Source organism: Chlorocebus sabaeus, chromosome 29, assembly GCF_047675955.1.
Source record: "Chlorocebus sabaeus isolate Y175 chromosome 29, mChlSab1.0.hap1, whole genome shotgun sequence".
Taxonomy (NCBI): Eukaryota; Metazoa; Chordata; class Mammalia; order Primates; family Cercopithecidae; genus Chlorocebus; species Chlorocebus sabaeus.
Window position 1 is genome coordinate 23083181 of NC_132932.1, and position 15173 is coordinate 23098353.

The 15173-nt window shown below is 43.6% G+C and overlaps 1 protein-coding gene across 3 annotated transcripts in view; it reads left to right on the plus strand.

The window, feature by feature from the left end:
• The window catches only part of SH3GL3 (SH3 domain containing GRB2 like 3, endophilin A3), a 168095-nt gene extending 158242 nt beyond the window's left edge, over positions 1-9853 (plus strand). For 2 of the 3 annotated variants that reach the window (XM_007990210.3, XM_037987804.2), the window contains exon 9: positions 9191-9853. In XM_007990210.3, the coding sequence (XP_007988401.1) occupies positions 9191-9396 (206 nt within the window). In that variant the 3' untranslated portion in view covers positions 9397-9853. Of the gene's footprint in view, positions 1-683; positions 881-9190 lie in introns of all 3 variants that reach the window. The other variant, XR_005236873.2, reaches the window with a different exon arrangement.
• The last annotated feature ends 5320 nt before the right edge of the window (positions 9854-15173 follow it).

Genomic DNA, 15173 nt, shown 5'->3' on the forward strand with positions numbered 1-15173 from the left:
AACTTTTTGAAGGGAGTTTGAACCAGATATGCCTGTTTGAACTCAGAGGAGATGGTATCTCACAGATTGAGCATGGTGCCTGGCTCCATGCTCCCGGCTCCATGCTTTCAAACACTCGGTGAGAGTTTGAAAATGAATTGGAACCAGAAATAAACCTGAAAGTTCCAAATCAGGTTTCTACCCCACCATGGTAGGAGATGAACTCTGTAGTCGGATGGTGCAGGTACAGTCAAACCTCAAGGTCACCTGGGTTCTGGAACCGAAGCTTCCAGGATACTTGGGGTCCCATTCCTGACGGGGGTGTGGACTCCCCCCACCTTCCTGTCTGTTCCTCAGCTGCTCTACAACTGGTGTAAGTAATAAGGGAACACGTTTGGATTTCCTGACTTCAGGCCAGGAAGTGAGCAGAATATGAGCCCACCCAGCCCAAAGGGGTGTTACCTGCCTTACTGCAAAGTGGGCTTTGGAGTCAGAGGGAAGCCCGAATCCTGTCTCAGTTCATACCTTTGGGCCTCAATTTCGTCATCTAACGAATGCGGATTCTCATTAGTACCTCACAGGATTATTCTAAGGATTAAATTGGATCTTGTGAATTAGGGGTACTGGGCAAGGGACTCGGTACAGAGTAAGAGCCCACAATGCAGCACTGTTAATGTTACATAATCGGTTATCTGATTTCCCAGCCTACAGCAGACTGGAACCAGCAGATTAGGAAGGCCCAAGGGACTGCTTCGGGAAGGCCATTGACGGCAGGAAAAAGTGACAGGTCGCAGCCAGACTACAAGGGAGGCAAGAGAAAAACTATAAAAAGCAGGAACAAAAACACTCAAAAGACACAACAGTCTGGGGGATTTACTAAAAGACAAAGAGCCCTTCTCAGGTCAGTAGCTTCTGGGAGACTCCATACCTTGTACCCCAACAGCGACTTATGTTGACAGCACTGTGTGAATTACTTCTCTCTCCATCCCCTTTGCCCCTCAAAATAGCTGTGGGGGTGGGTCATAGTTTGCCTTTCAGTGGGGATGCTCTGACCGAATGCTTCCAGATCACAAAGTCCCCACAGTCAAGGCCAGCAAAGGAGTGAGCACAGTGGGCTCCTTCGGTGGTCTGAAAAGAACCCAAGTTCCACAAAAGAGCTGTGATTTTTAGTGCAACAGAGAAAAGGACGCCCCTTTCACCACTGACCAGTCCTTCCACCTTCACCTCCCTTAAAGTCAGGGTTAGAGGTGGAGCCCTGGAGAACAGGCTTCCAGATCCTGGCATATGGGAGAGAGAGAGAAAATGAGAAGGCCAGGCTGCAGACATGCCAGTCCCTTCTGATGCCATCTCTACTCTGGTGTCTAATTCACCACCTGGAGTGGGCACTGTTTTTAACTGAAGCCTGAGCTGCTCACTTTGAAGCTGGAACTCAGGCTGAAGAAGACAGGATAGAGACTAAGTGCCCGGAAGTTATCCTTCAGGTGTGACAGGCAAGGCTAGGTGGGACATGGACAGACCTTCCTGGGGATCTGGGTAGGATTTAGGTAGATAATGCTCTTAGAGATCCTTCCAAGGCCTGGGAGCATCCTGAGGTATGCCAAACTGAGGACCCAAAGGCTCATTCCAAGCCCAGCTGATGGGCCACCCCATTGGCTGGAGTTGGCTCAGAAATGGTGTGGGAGAAGGCCGGGCGTGGTAGCTCATGCCTGTAATTCCAGCACTTTGAGAGGCCAAAGCAGGAGGATCACTTAAGCCCTGGAGTCTGAGACCAGCCTGGGCAACATAGTGAGACCCCACCTCTACAGAAAATACCAAAATTATCCGGGCATGATGGTGCCTGTAGTCCCAGGTACTTAGGAGGCTAAGGCAGAAGGATTGCTTGAGCCCAGGAGGTCAAGGCTGCAGGCCAATAGCAGGGCACTGTACTGCAGCTCGAGGGACAGAGCAAGACAGTCTCCAAAAAAAAGGAAAACAGGAAGAAAAAGAGTAGGGATAAAACCACAAACTAACCATTTCCAGAGGGGTATATGGCATAGGGATCAAGAGCACGGACTCTCGACCTGGCCCACGGTCAAGTCTCCGTGCTGTGGCTTAATTGTGTTAAATTTGTATGCCTCAATTTCTCCATCCCTTATATTGGGGGAAATAGTGGTACCTACTCATAGAATTTCTCTGGGAATTAAATCCGTAAATCCACTAATATCTCTGAGGCACTTAGAATATTGTCCTGGCACATGGTAAACACTAACACCTGAGAGTTATTATTTCATCCCTGTAGCTGAGTGGGGCTGAGGAATTGTAGACTGGACTGCCTCTACCTTAATAAAATGTGCTCAGCATTTCTGCATATGCAAGTAACCCTTTGCAGCAGCAGAGACTTTAGCCAAAATATATATATGTGTATATATATATATGTGTGTGTATATATATATGTGTGTGTGTGTATACATATATATATATATATATAAAAAAATTAGTGGAGTTGGGGGAGGGGAACTGCAAATAATTTTCCTGCTGTTAAAATAAGAGGGACTGAACCATATTAATGCCAAGAGGGAAGTTCAGTTTATTTCAGGGGGAACGTAGTTTTCCTACCTCCTACTGTGTTACTGATACAGTACTTACTGACCAGCCATCTTAAACTCTTGGGGTAGGGTCTCTCTCTCTCTCTCTTTTTCCTAATGGTGTGGAACAGAGCTTGAATAATAAATATTTAACAGGGACACTCCCTTTTCTCTGTTAAAATAATCTTTGTTTCAATACTTTAACAAGGAAGACTGTGTTTTCCCACCTTGGCTGTCACGTTTGGTTGAAGTCAGGTCTCAGGAGTAAGAGAAAATAAACACAGGGCCACTTGGGGAGGGCAACCCTGGCTGAAGCCGTCTCACTGGACGGCCCAGAGTCAGGGGTTTCAGCCGCCTGTTCAAGGGCACCCAGATCCACAGCAGCCAGCTGGGAGCTCCTGTGCAACTATGCCCAGTGATTCCAGGTGCCAGCTACTGAATGCGACAGAGCAAGGAGGTGGAGGTAGACGAGGAACTGCCAGTTGCAGGACCACAGGGGAAAGGGGAGGGGGTTGTCAACAAAGATGGGACACTGGTTAGGACCAGTCTTTTCTTACGAGATGTTTTCAGCTGAGGTGCTGGCTTCTGATGGTGGGAAACCAGGCATTCAGCTCTCTTGGAGAGGCTCATATCTAACAGAGTTGGAAAGCCTCCATTGAGGAAATCCAGCCCATTCTGCCTGGACTCTGGGGCTCCATCCGTGGTGACTTTTGTGTCAAGGGAAAATTCACACACTGTCACTCAGGCGGGCAGCAACTTAATTTCTCTTTAGCTGAACTGAACTTGCTTGCAAGCCTGACCAATGGCGGAAACAACTTAATCTTTTTTCCATTTCTGCTGTTGACCAAAAAAATAAAAGTTTTAAAATCTTTTTTCCATTTCTTCTAATGGTGGAAAAAAGCACAACCTTGCCATTTCAAGGTAGCTCAGTCTCTTCCAATAGAAAGCGTAGACTATCCATTTATGACTTAGGCGATTCCGGATTTAAACAGTCAATTCAGAGTAGAAATTCCCTATCAGGGCTGTTGGTTTTTCTTGAAGGTTCTCTCCTCCCACTGATCCAGTCCTAAGATGTTGCCTGGATGTGAGGGGAGTTTACAGAACATCATGGTGTCAGGTAGGGAAGCTCGCTTCCACAGCTGAGGTGACTCGTCCCAGGAGGCCTTGGGCCTGGGTCAGGACCTGCTGACATCTGTGGCCCAGGCCTTCTTCTCTGGGTTGCTGAATCTCTGCATTTGGAACACTGTGTCACTGCCCCCAGGCTGTCTCTGGCCTCAGTGACCCCTCAGCATTCCTGCTGGGAACTTGAGGGAATTTGTTCACTGTTCACAGTTCACAGGGAGCCACCAGCCTTCAGGCCCCATCTCTACTTAGTGACACCACATGGTTTCCACTGGGCTGCAGCCCCCGTGTTAGTCCAGAGAACTTTGATAGCTGCCTTCTCCCAGAATTTCTGTGGAAAGTGGAGTCTAAGACCCCCTTCCCCAGGGTGGCATCCAAGGAGCATTTCAATTTTCTTGCTCATCCTCTTCTTACTCCAGGCCCCTTCCCTATTTCCTTGCCTCCAGGAAGAGCTTGTATCTCTTCTCTGGATGGCAGGAAACAGCTCCTCCTTCTCCATGGCTTGTAATCAAAATGCTAGGCTCTGAGTTCTTCAAACTCTAGTTCCTTGGAACCCAGGAGTTTCTCTCTCTCTCTCCCTCTCTCTCTATCGCTCTCACTCTTAAATCTTATAAAAGCCTACCTGGCTCTAGCATGAAAGCCTAAAAGCCTTGGCTTTCACAATGTGTCACAACTGAAATGGTTTTATTTGGGAACTTAAAAGCTAAACATGGACTGCTTTGTTCATGTCTGGGTTCTACCCTCCTCCTCAAGTAAAAGAGGCAAGCCCCAGCTCCTTGGGTTGAGGGCCCCAAGCAACAGAAATGACCCAGAATGAAAAAGGCATTGATACTTCAGAATATCATCTGGCTGCATGTGTAATTCAGGGCAGCCAGTCTGAGCTCTGGTTGGGGTGGATTTACCAAGTGCCTACTTAGCAAGTGCCAATTGCTCTTAGTGTTTTAGGCAGCCCAGTGGTGGCTGGTGGGCCAGGTGCACTTGCACTGCGTGAGTCAGGGGGCTCTCGAACAGGGTCTTTCTACTCAGTGGTCTCTGGAGAGATGCCCTGTCTTGGGTTTAGGTGCTGATGGAGTGTGATAGGAATGCTGGTCTCTTTCCAGCTCTCAGAATATCAAAGTGGGCAATGTGGCAGTGGTTCCTTGCCAAGAATGAATGACATGAGAATTGAGTAATGCAGCTTTTCCATGATTTGTTTTGTGTGTGTGTGCAGCAAGAACAGGTTTACACATGGAGGTGGTGGCCTGGTTTACACATGGAGGTGGTACATACACTTGGACGAGTGTATGCCTGCCACTAAGCATTTTGGTCATTACAGGTGGCTTATAGAGTAAATAGGAGGGAAATATATAAATGTATCTTATCTATCGATCAATCAACCAATCATTAGGCCTGTAGTCAGTGTATCAGCCTATGAAATGTCTGGGCAACCCTTAGTAGTATCATGTAGGAGGTGACATGGAGCAAGGTAGGTGATGGCCTGGGGCCTGGAGCCCTCCTGTTTCTGGCTCAGCCAGTAGCCCTGGGGCCAGGCCATTGTGACTTCTCAGAGGCATTGATGGCTTCTTTTTGAAAAGGGGAGGACTCATGGAGGACGGCCAAATTCCATTCTAGCATTAACATTCTGTGTTCAAGGAAATGTTTCCCAAGACTACCATGTGGTTTGGCACCTGACTGTTAAAAACTAGTACCTGACTCTGTTAAAAACTAGTAGTGGGAGAAATGCTAAAAGAATAAGAATTATTTTTATAATCCACATTAAAACAGTATACATTAATAAAGTAGACTTTGACTCATGGCTCAGGTTGCCCTTTTCAGTGCTCAGCCCCCGCCTATCCACCCATATATGTACTCCATGACCCAAGGAAAATGAAAAGTTCTGTATTGTAAGCCCTCTATTCCCCTATGCTTTGTTTGAAATCATTGAATGTTGTTCTGTTCAAATTCAAAATAGTAAACTCAACCCCGATATTTACAGCCTTCTACCCCCTAGCTTTCATCATTATGACAAGAGGAATACACAGACTTAGGGAGGGGTGGGGTCTGTCATGGAAGGAGCCATCCAGAGGCTAGAAACATCATGTAGATCGTAGAGGTTATATTGCAGGTGGGGTTATATTGCAGAGTTTCAAAGTCATCACCTGGGACAGGAGCTGCCTCCCTGAAGAGGAAGAAGAGCTCCCCTACCATTACCCCCTTCCCTTTCCTCACCAGCTGAGTCTCTTTAACCTTTAACGCTTCCCTGGGGGAAGGAGAGGGGAGGATCATTTCACTGGTAGTTGTCAACCTCCCCTGGACATTGGAAGGACCTGAGAAACAAACAATACTGATGCTGGAGCTTCTGATTTCATTGGTTTGGGGTTCAACCTGGGCAGTGGGCTGTTTAGTGTGCCACCAAGTTGAGAACCACTGCCACAGGAAGGCAACAGGAAGCCACCTTGGTACAACCTGTGGAACTTCGCTGATGAAGGCTCCTTAGAGTGCCCTGTTCCTTAGAGAAACAGGCGCTACTCTGTGAATTTCAAGCTGTCTAAACAAACATAATATAATCCTTCTCACACCAGGAATCTCCACTGCCCCAATCCTTCTCTTCCTCCTCCCACAATGCTGTCACCTCTCTACCTCTCCCTAGGACAAATGGGCATCTCATTTGGATAGCCATAGAAATACCCCATACCTTCTCTCTTTACTTGGACCTAGAAGACTTGGTGGGGAAAGAACATAATCTCTGGCAGAACTTGCTTCAATTCTCACTTGAAGTCTAGAGGGAGGAAAATGTCTTATAACAGAAAAAGGAAATAAAAATGGAAATCATCAAATAGGATGGCAAAAGTCACTTATTAAGAAAAAAAACTCCTAAGATTAATCTTATTAATACTCAAAGAAAAAAAATATGAACCAGTCAAAACTGAAGTGAGATTTTTGTGAGAGAAACATGTCACATTAATACTAAAATATACCTAGTTAAATGAATTCATGAGAATAGCAAGGAAATATTGAAATATAAGAGTAATGACTATGAACTAGTTTTACTAGTTATTAACATTTTATTTATTTATTTATTTTTGTTTTTGAAATGGAGTCTCACTCTGTCACCCAGGCTGGAGTGTAGTGGTGTGATCTTGGCTCACTGCAACCTCCACCTCCCAGGTTCAAGTGATCCTCCCACCTCAGCCCCCTGAGTAGCTGGGATTACAGACATGTGCTACCACACCTGACTAACTTTTATATTTTTAGAGATGGGGTTTCACCATGTTGGCCAGGCTGGTCTCAAACTCCTGGCCTCAAGTGAACTGCTCACCTTGGCCTCCCAAAGTGCTGGGATTACAGGTGTTGAGCTACCACACCTGGCCTATTAACATTTATTATAAAGCTACAGTATTTAAAACAATATGGTACTGTTACCAAAATGAGTCAGTGGGACAAAATAGAAAATCCAAAAATAGATCTAAGTCCCATGATAATTAAATATGTGATAAAGATAAAGGCAATACTTGAAATCACTGGAGAAAATATGGATTATTTAATTATGTTGGTATAACTGCATATGATATTTACCTCTTTTTGCCAAAATCCAAATGGATTATAAAAGTAAAAGTTCTGACATGAAAAATAAATAAAAATACTAGAATAAAATTTAGTTGAGTATTTATATAGAACTGTGGAGAATAAACCATGAATAGGAGTGTGATTAGTTTGACTGTTTATACTCTTAAATTTGTGCATTCATGCCACAACAGAACAGAAACCCTTTCTCTGCCCTACCGCCAGCACAAACTTCAAAAACAAAATGAGAAAAAAAAAAAACAAGAAGAGATGATAAGTTGGGAATAATGTTTGTACCAGAAATGACAGATAAAGGGTAAATATGTGTAGTGTAAAGGGACTTCTAAACATTTTAAGAAAAATAGTGATATCAGGTCGGTGCAAAAGTAATTATGGGTTTTGCCATGGAAAGTAATGGCAAAAACTGTGATTGCTTTTGCACCAACCCTAATAGAAAAATAAATTGACACTAAATGTCAGATATTTTAGAACAAATTCATGTTCTATGACCATGAAATCCTTTTCTTGGAATTTATCCTCAGGAACTAATTGTGCACATTTGTGGATATTTATGTGTAAGCTTTTTTTTTTCCCCCCAAAGAATTGTCTATAAAAGCCAGGGGGGAATAAAAGAGACAACAGAAAGAAATGAAGCAAAAGGAAGAGAAGTCGAGAAAAACAGGGAGGGAGAAGGAAGGAAAGAAGGAAGGAAGGAAGGAAAAGAAGAGATGAAAAGAAGAGGAGGAAGGAAAAGAAGGAAGAACCATAAATGTCCAACAACAGGAGACTAGTTGAAGAAATGTTACACTGTTAGAGTTGACAGCTAGTCAGTAACTAAAAGTAAAATTGGAATATATTCACCCTAGTGTGTACAAGAAGAATCTTTTATGAAAACAACTATATGTAAATATATGCACAAATGTAATCATGAAGACATCTGGAATCTGAAAGCTAGCCCAGTTATCTCTGGGGTAATGGGTTACAGCTCTGATTTTTCTTTCTCCATTTTGCATACATGTATTTTTTCTTTACAATTAGCATGCTTTTGTTTTGAAAAAAATTGTTTTTGATGTTATTCTGGGAATAGACGTCAGTAAATATTCTTGTCTGTAAATTCTGGTCTGTAAATATTCTTGCCTTTCTTGTCCTGGTTTCTCTCCTCCCAGCCCTCATCCTGCCCATGCACTAGGAAGATCTTGCTGACCACCAAGGTCTTCCCTGCTACCCTCTCCCCAGAGCTCCTGAACCATGAGTGATACACACTTCATATTTGTTCTCTAAAAGTACTTTGGCCATGCACAGTGGATCACACCTGTAATCCCAATACTTTGGGAGGTCAAGGTGAGCAGATCACTTAAGGCCAGGAGTTCGAGACCATCCTGTCCAATATGGTGAAACCCCACCTGTACTAAAAATATAAAAATTAGCCAGGCGTGGTGGAGCACACCTGTAGTCCCAGCTGCTTGGGAGGCTAAGGCACAAGAATTGCTTGAACCTGGGAGCCAGAGGTTCCAGTAAGCCAGGATCACACCATTGCACTCCAGCCTGGGCGACAGAGCAACACTCTGTCTCAAAAACAGATAGATAAATAATAAAAGTTTCTCGTGTATTTTCCAATCCCCACAAAGAAACTGTAAGCTCCCAGAGAGAAGGAGGTGGGCCTTGTGATTCCTCTGTCCCTCCCTTAGGACTCCAGTTGGAGCTGAGTGACTGCTTTTGGGAGATGGGCTGGGCATGACTTCTCTGCCTGGGAGTATTGAAAAGACAGACACTGGGCTTATGGGGTCAGCGCAGGCAACTGGGAGAGCTGAGGCAGCCAGAGACCACAAACAGCACCCGTGAGCTGGGTGGAGCTGGCCTTGTTGTGGGAAGGAAGCAGGGCCTGCTGTTAAGGGTCTGTCTAAGTTTTTCCACATTTCCAATTTCCCATGGATAATCTATCATGTTAACTTGTACTTTTTGTCTCCATATCATGCGGACAGGTTCTAACATTCCCATGGACCAGCCCTGCTGTCGTGGTCTCTATGACTTTGAGCCAGAAAACCAAGGAGAATTAGGATTTAAAGAAGGGGACATCATTACACTAACCAATCAAATAGATGAAAACTGGTATGAAGGAATGATACACGGGGAATCCGGATTCTTCCCCATTAATTATGTTGAAGTGATCGTGCCTTTACCTCAGTAAATGTGTAACACACTCTGGACATACTTTCATAACTGAAATGAATTCACACCAATGTGCTCTCAGTGTGGTGTTCTGTGACATCCTTTGCTATTTGACCAACTTAATGACTTTTGTATGTGTGTTCTCTTTATAATGTATTTTGTATCACTTTAGTTTGTATAAATGATTTTGTTGTCTTTGCTACATGAAAATATTGTTTTCTTTTTTGCTTCTTGTCCTAAAAGTCATTGGTTAAACGTATTTGCTTCCTGTTACTAAAAATAAGTCTCACCCATTGCAGTTATGTCAATGAATGGCCTGTATTCCTCAGCTGCAATGAAATGGTAACATTTGAAACTAAGAAATGCTAAATATTTTGTTTCTCGACATTCCTGATGACATCTGGTCTTTTTTCTTCATTGTATTTTAAGCTTACCTGTGAATAGCCCAATAAACATGACACACTGTGTTGGCAAAAGGCCTTGGTTATTTTTAAGTTGAATTGTTGATTTTTAAGTCTTCCAGCTGCAAACTGACACCCCATGGCCAACCAAAGTGTCACAGCGTGGATGCTTAGATGATGCCTCCTGATGGGAGCCTTCACTTTCCACCTGATTCAAACATGACACTCATCCTCCTTCCAGTTGGGGGATGGAAAGCCCTTCTGCCTACCTTCAAGTTTATTTATGGAAGACCCCAAATCAAGCTTCTGCTGCTGCCACATTTTGGATAGGTTTTTTGAGCAAGTGGTGTTATGGATGCTCAAGAAGTAGTATGGTCAAGAGTTGATTGAGTCCCCAATAACATCCTCTTAGGCTCAGTGAACCAGCGCCTGGCCTTGCCTACAGTACCCACTTGTCACATGCTTTGGCCCACTGGAGTCTACAATCCTATTATGGGAAGGGGCAGGTATTCTTTCCCATTTGAAAAGAAGGAGGCTCATTGACTGACTTACCTAGGATCAAACGACCACACACAGGCACACCTCAGAGATATTGCAGGTTCTGTTCCAGGCTACTTACTGCAATAAAGCAAATATTGCAGTAAAACAAGTCACACAAATTTTGGGGGTTTCCCAGTGTATAGAAAAGTTGTGTTTACACATAGACACAAGGAGGCGAACAACACATACTGGGGCCTGTTGCTGGGGGAGGGGAGGAGGGAGAGCATCAGGAAAAATAGCTAATGTGTGTCGTGCTTAATACCTAGGTGATGGGTTGATAGGTGCAGCAAATCATAGTGGCACACATTACCTATGTAACAAACTTGCACATCCTGCACATGTACCCTGGAACTTAAAAAGAAGAAGAGTTGTGTTCACACTATGCTGTAGTCTATTAAATGTGTAGAAGCATGTCTTAAAAAAACAAAATACACACCTTAATTTAAAAATACTTTACTACTAAAAAATGCTAATGATTATCTGACCCCTCAGCAAGTGGTAATATTTGTGCTGCTGGAAGGTCTTGATATTGATGGCCACTGACTGATCAGGGTGGGGTTGCTGAAGGTTGGGGTGTCTGGCAATTTCTTAAAATAAGACAACACTGAAGTTTGCTGTATGGGTTGACTCTTCCTTTCACAAAGGATTTCTCTGTCACATGCAATGTTGATAGCATTTTACATACAACTTCCTTCAAAATTGGAGTCAGTCCTCTCATCCTACCACTGCTTTATCGATTAAGTGTACATAATATTCTAAATCCTTTGTTGCCATGACAATAATGTTCACAGCATCTTCACCAAGAGTTGATTCTAGCTCAAGAAATCACTTTCTTTGTTCATCTGTAAGAAGCAATTCCTCATCTGTTCAAGCTTTTTTATGAGGTTGCAGGAATTCAGTCACATCTTCAGTCTCCACTTCTAGTTCTCCTGTTATTTCCACCACATCTGCAATTACTTTCTCCACCGAAGTCTTAAACCCTTCAAAGTCATCCAAGAGGGTTGAAATCCACTTCTTCTAAACTCCTGTTAATGTTGTTATTTTGACTTCGTCCCATGAATCACAAATGTTCTTAAAGGTATCTAGAATACTGAGTCCTTTCCAGAAGATTTTCACTTTACTTTGCCCAGATCCATCAACAGAATCACTATCTACGGTAGCTGTAGCCTTACAAGATGTATTTCTTGAGTAATAGACTTGAAAATAGAAATTACTTCTTAATCCGTGGGCTGAAGAATGGATGTTATTTTAGTAGGTGTGAAAACAACATTCATCTCCTTGCATATCTCTATCAGAGCTCCTGGATGACGAGGTGCATTGTTAGCAGAAATATTGTGAAAGGAATCTTTTTCTCTGAACAGGAGATCTCAACAGTAGGCTTAAAATATTTAGAAAGCCATGCTATACACAGATATACTGTCATCCAGGCTTTGTTCCATTTATAGAGCACAAGCAGAGCAGATTTAGCATCATTCTTAAGGACCCTAAAATTTTTGGAATGGTCAGTGTGCATTGGCTTCAACTTAAGCTGTATTAACGCCTAACAGGTGAGTTAATCCATCCTTAGAAGCTTTGAAGCCAGAGATTGACTTCTCCTACTAGGAAAGTCCCAGATGACATCTTCCAGTGTAAGGCTGTAGCCTACATTGAAAATCTGTTGTTTATTGTATCCAACTTCATCAATAATCTTAGCTAGATCTTCTAGGTAACTTACTTCTCCATCAGCACCTGCTGCTTCTTCACCTTGCACGTTTATGTTATGGGAGTGGCTTCTTAAACCTCATGAATCCACCCCTGCTAGCCTCAGACTTTTCTTACGCAGCTTTCTCACCGCTCTCAACTCTGGGTTAGGCTTTGGCTTCAGGTAATGCAGCTGTTTGTTCATCAGACCACTCAAACTTTCTTCATATCAGCAAGAAATCTGCTTCACTTTCTATCATTCGTGTATTCACTGGAGCAGCACTTTTAATTTCCTTCAAGGACTTTTCCTTTGCATTCACGACTTAGCTAACTGATGCAAGAGGGTTTTCAACCGACCCTGGCTTTCAAAAAGCCTTCCTCACTAAGCTTCATCATTTCTAGCTTCTGATTTAAAGTGAGAGACCTGTGACTCTTCTTTCACTTGAACATTTAGAGGCCATTGTAGGGTTACTAATTGGCCTAATTTCAATATTGTTGTATCTCAGGAAATGGGGAAGCCTGAGGGGGGGGATGGCCAGGCAGTGGAGCAGTCAAAACACACACAACATTTATCAATCAAGTTCACCATCTTATATAAGCATGGTTAGTGGCGCCCCAAAACAGAATAGTAACATCAAAGATCACTGATCACAGATTACCATAACCGATATGGTAATGAAAAAGTTTAATACATTGTAAGAATTACCAAAGTGTGACAGAGACAGAAAGCACATGCTGTTGGAAAAATAACACAGATAAAGATAGGGTTACCACAAACCTTCAAAGATTTTACAAACCTTTCTAAAAAATCACAGTATCTGTGAAGTGCTATGAAAAGAGGCATCCCTGTTGTGGCAGAGGCAGAGTTTGAGATCAGATTGTCTGCTGTACCTCACTGCACACTTAAGTGTTCACCCAAGTCACTTGGAAATGCACTGCTGTTCATTGACTTTGTAACAAATGCCCAGAAGCCAGACTGATCACCTAAATCAGGTGACTTAAGCCAGGTTTCTCCGTCTTCTGATTCCATGGTACATCAGTAAATTCACGACAATATACTTCCCCTCCAGCCAGCTATACACACACACACACACACACACACACACCCCACTTCTCCAGAACAGTTGTACATTCAGTGTCTGTAACCAAATAATGATGATAATAATAATACCTAACTCTTGTAGGCTTATTATGTGCTAGGTGCTCTTCCAAACATTTTGCCTGAATAAACCCATTTAATTCTCATTAACAATCCTCTGAGGCAGATCTTATGCCCGTTTTTCAGATAAGGGAAAGGCAATGCCATAACACTGAGTAACTTGTCCACAGTCATACAGTTAATCAAGTGGCAGAGCTAGGATTCTAACCCAGTCTCCCTCTCATGCCCATGGTCTTTGCCTTTCTGCTATACTACATCCCACTGTGTGTGTGTTCATGTATATTCACAAAGCAGCCTTTTTCCATCCTCCATCAGCATTCATTCTCTAGATGTCACATTAGAAATTTACCAAGGGGCATGAGAAATGCAGGACTATTCTCAATGCCCATGATATGCTGAGCTGTCTTGTTTGGTTAATAAATAGTAAGTGAAGTTTATTGGGAGCTATAGATTAATGATAACAACAACAAAAAGGTTCAGCAATTTACATCGGATTACTGACATGGAATTGAAATGAGACTTGTGTCTGTTGACAGATACCTGCCAAGGAGGAGATACAAGGATCATGACCTGGCAGTAACTGTAAATGAAAGTGTTTGTATGTACAGTGCTTCTTCCCTGGCTTCTGGCCTCAGCTATAGGGCAGGATGTTGTCTCTACAGAGTCTGCACCCAGATAGTGTCTCACACATGCTCAGGGAAAAATTGGGCCAGTTGCAACATGGCAGTAGCCACTGTCTTCCCTTCACCCGGCTCTACTACTCCTAATTCCATTATACCCTTGCACATCACTTCTTCTGGCATTGCCTCTCCTACTGGCCTCCTCTCCCTTCTGTTGGGCATGGACTGGTGCCCACAGGCATTGCACCTGAGGCAATGGAGGCTTTGACACACCAAAGCAACACCATATTCTGTTGGAAAGTGCAGAACGCCCCTCCTGCTGCCTGCACTGCTTCCTGGAGATGGGATCCCAGAGCAAGTTTGCTTATCCTCTGCTATTTCCCCTAGACTAATAACCAATAATTCTGTTGGTTCTGCCTTAAAAACATCCTCAATATAGGTTTCAAGTATGAGTCCAGGTAGAAGCTAGACCAGAAAATGAATACGGTTGGTAGATATCACTATACCTTAATAAGATTGTGCTACTGTTTCTCTCATAAGATCGTGCTACTGTTTCAATTATGTATTGGCACATAATGCTGTGTAAAAAGCCACCCCCAAATCAGTGACTTAACATAATACATATTTACTGAGCTCACAAGTCTGCAGTTGGTGATGTAGTCTGGGTAGCTCTTCAGGTCTCATTCACAGGACTGGGGGATAGCTGGCTGTTGGTTGGAGCTGCACAGGTCTGGAGTTGGCTGGGGTGAATCAGTTCTGCTCCACATTCTCCCTCCAGCAGGCTAGCCTGGGCATGGTCTCAAGGCGAAGGCAGAGCTAACAAAAGCACAGGTGGAAAGGTCAAAAAGTTTACTCAAGTCCCTGTTTACATCCAGCCTGCTACCATCTCACAGGCTGGGCCCAGCATCGGAGTGGGAGGGTTTTTCAGCATTGCATGGTAAAGGGTAAAGAAGTAGGGACATGAATGTATCGCAGTTCTAATATGAATAGCCATTAGCTATTCTCCCATAAAGCTTGTCTGTCTGGCTTCCCCTTCCTTGAGGATATATTCTCTTCTGAGGTTCCTGTCCCTCAAACAAATAGGCTTTTTTTTTTTTTTTTTTGAGATGGAGTTTCAATCTTGTCACCCAGGCTGGAGTGCAGTGGCACAGTCTTGGTTCACTGCAACCTCCGCCTCCTGGGTTCAAACGATTCTTCTGCCTCAGCCTCCCAAGTAACTGGGATTACAGGTGCCCACCACCACACCTGGCTAATTTTTTGTATTTTTAGTGGAGATGGAGTTTCACCATGTTGGCCAGGCTGGTCTCCTGACCTCAAGTGATCCGCCCGCCTTGGCTTCCCAAAGTGCTGGGATTACAGGCCAAATAGGCTCTTGACGGGCACATTTTCCAGCTCT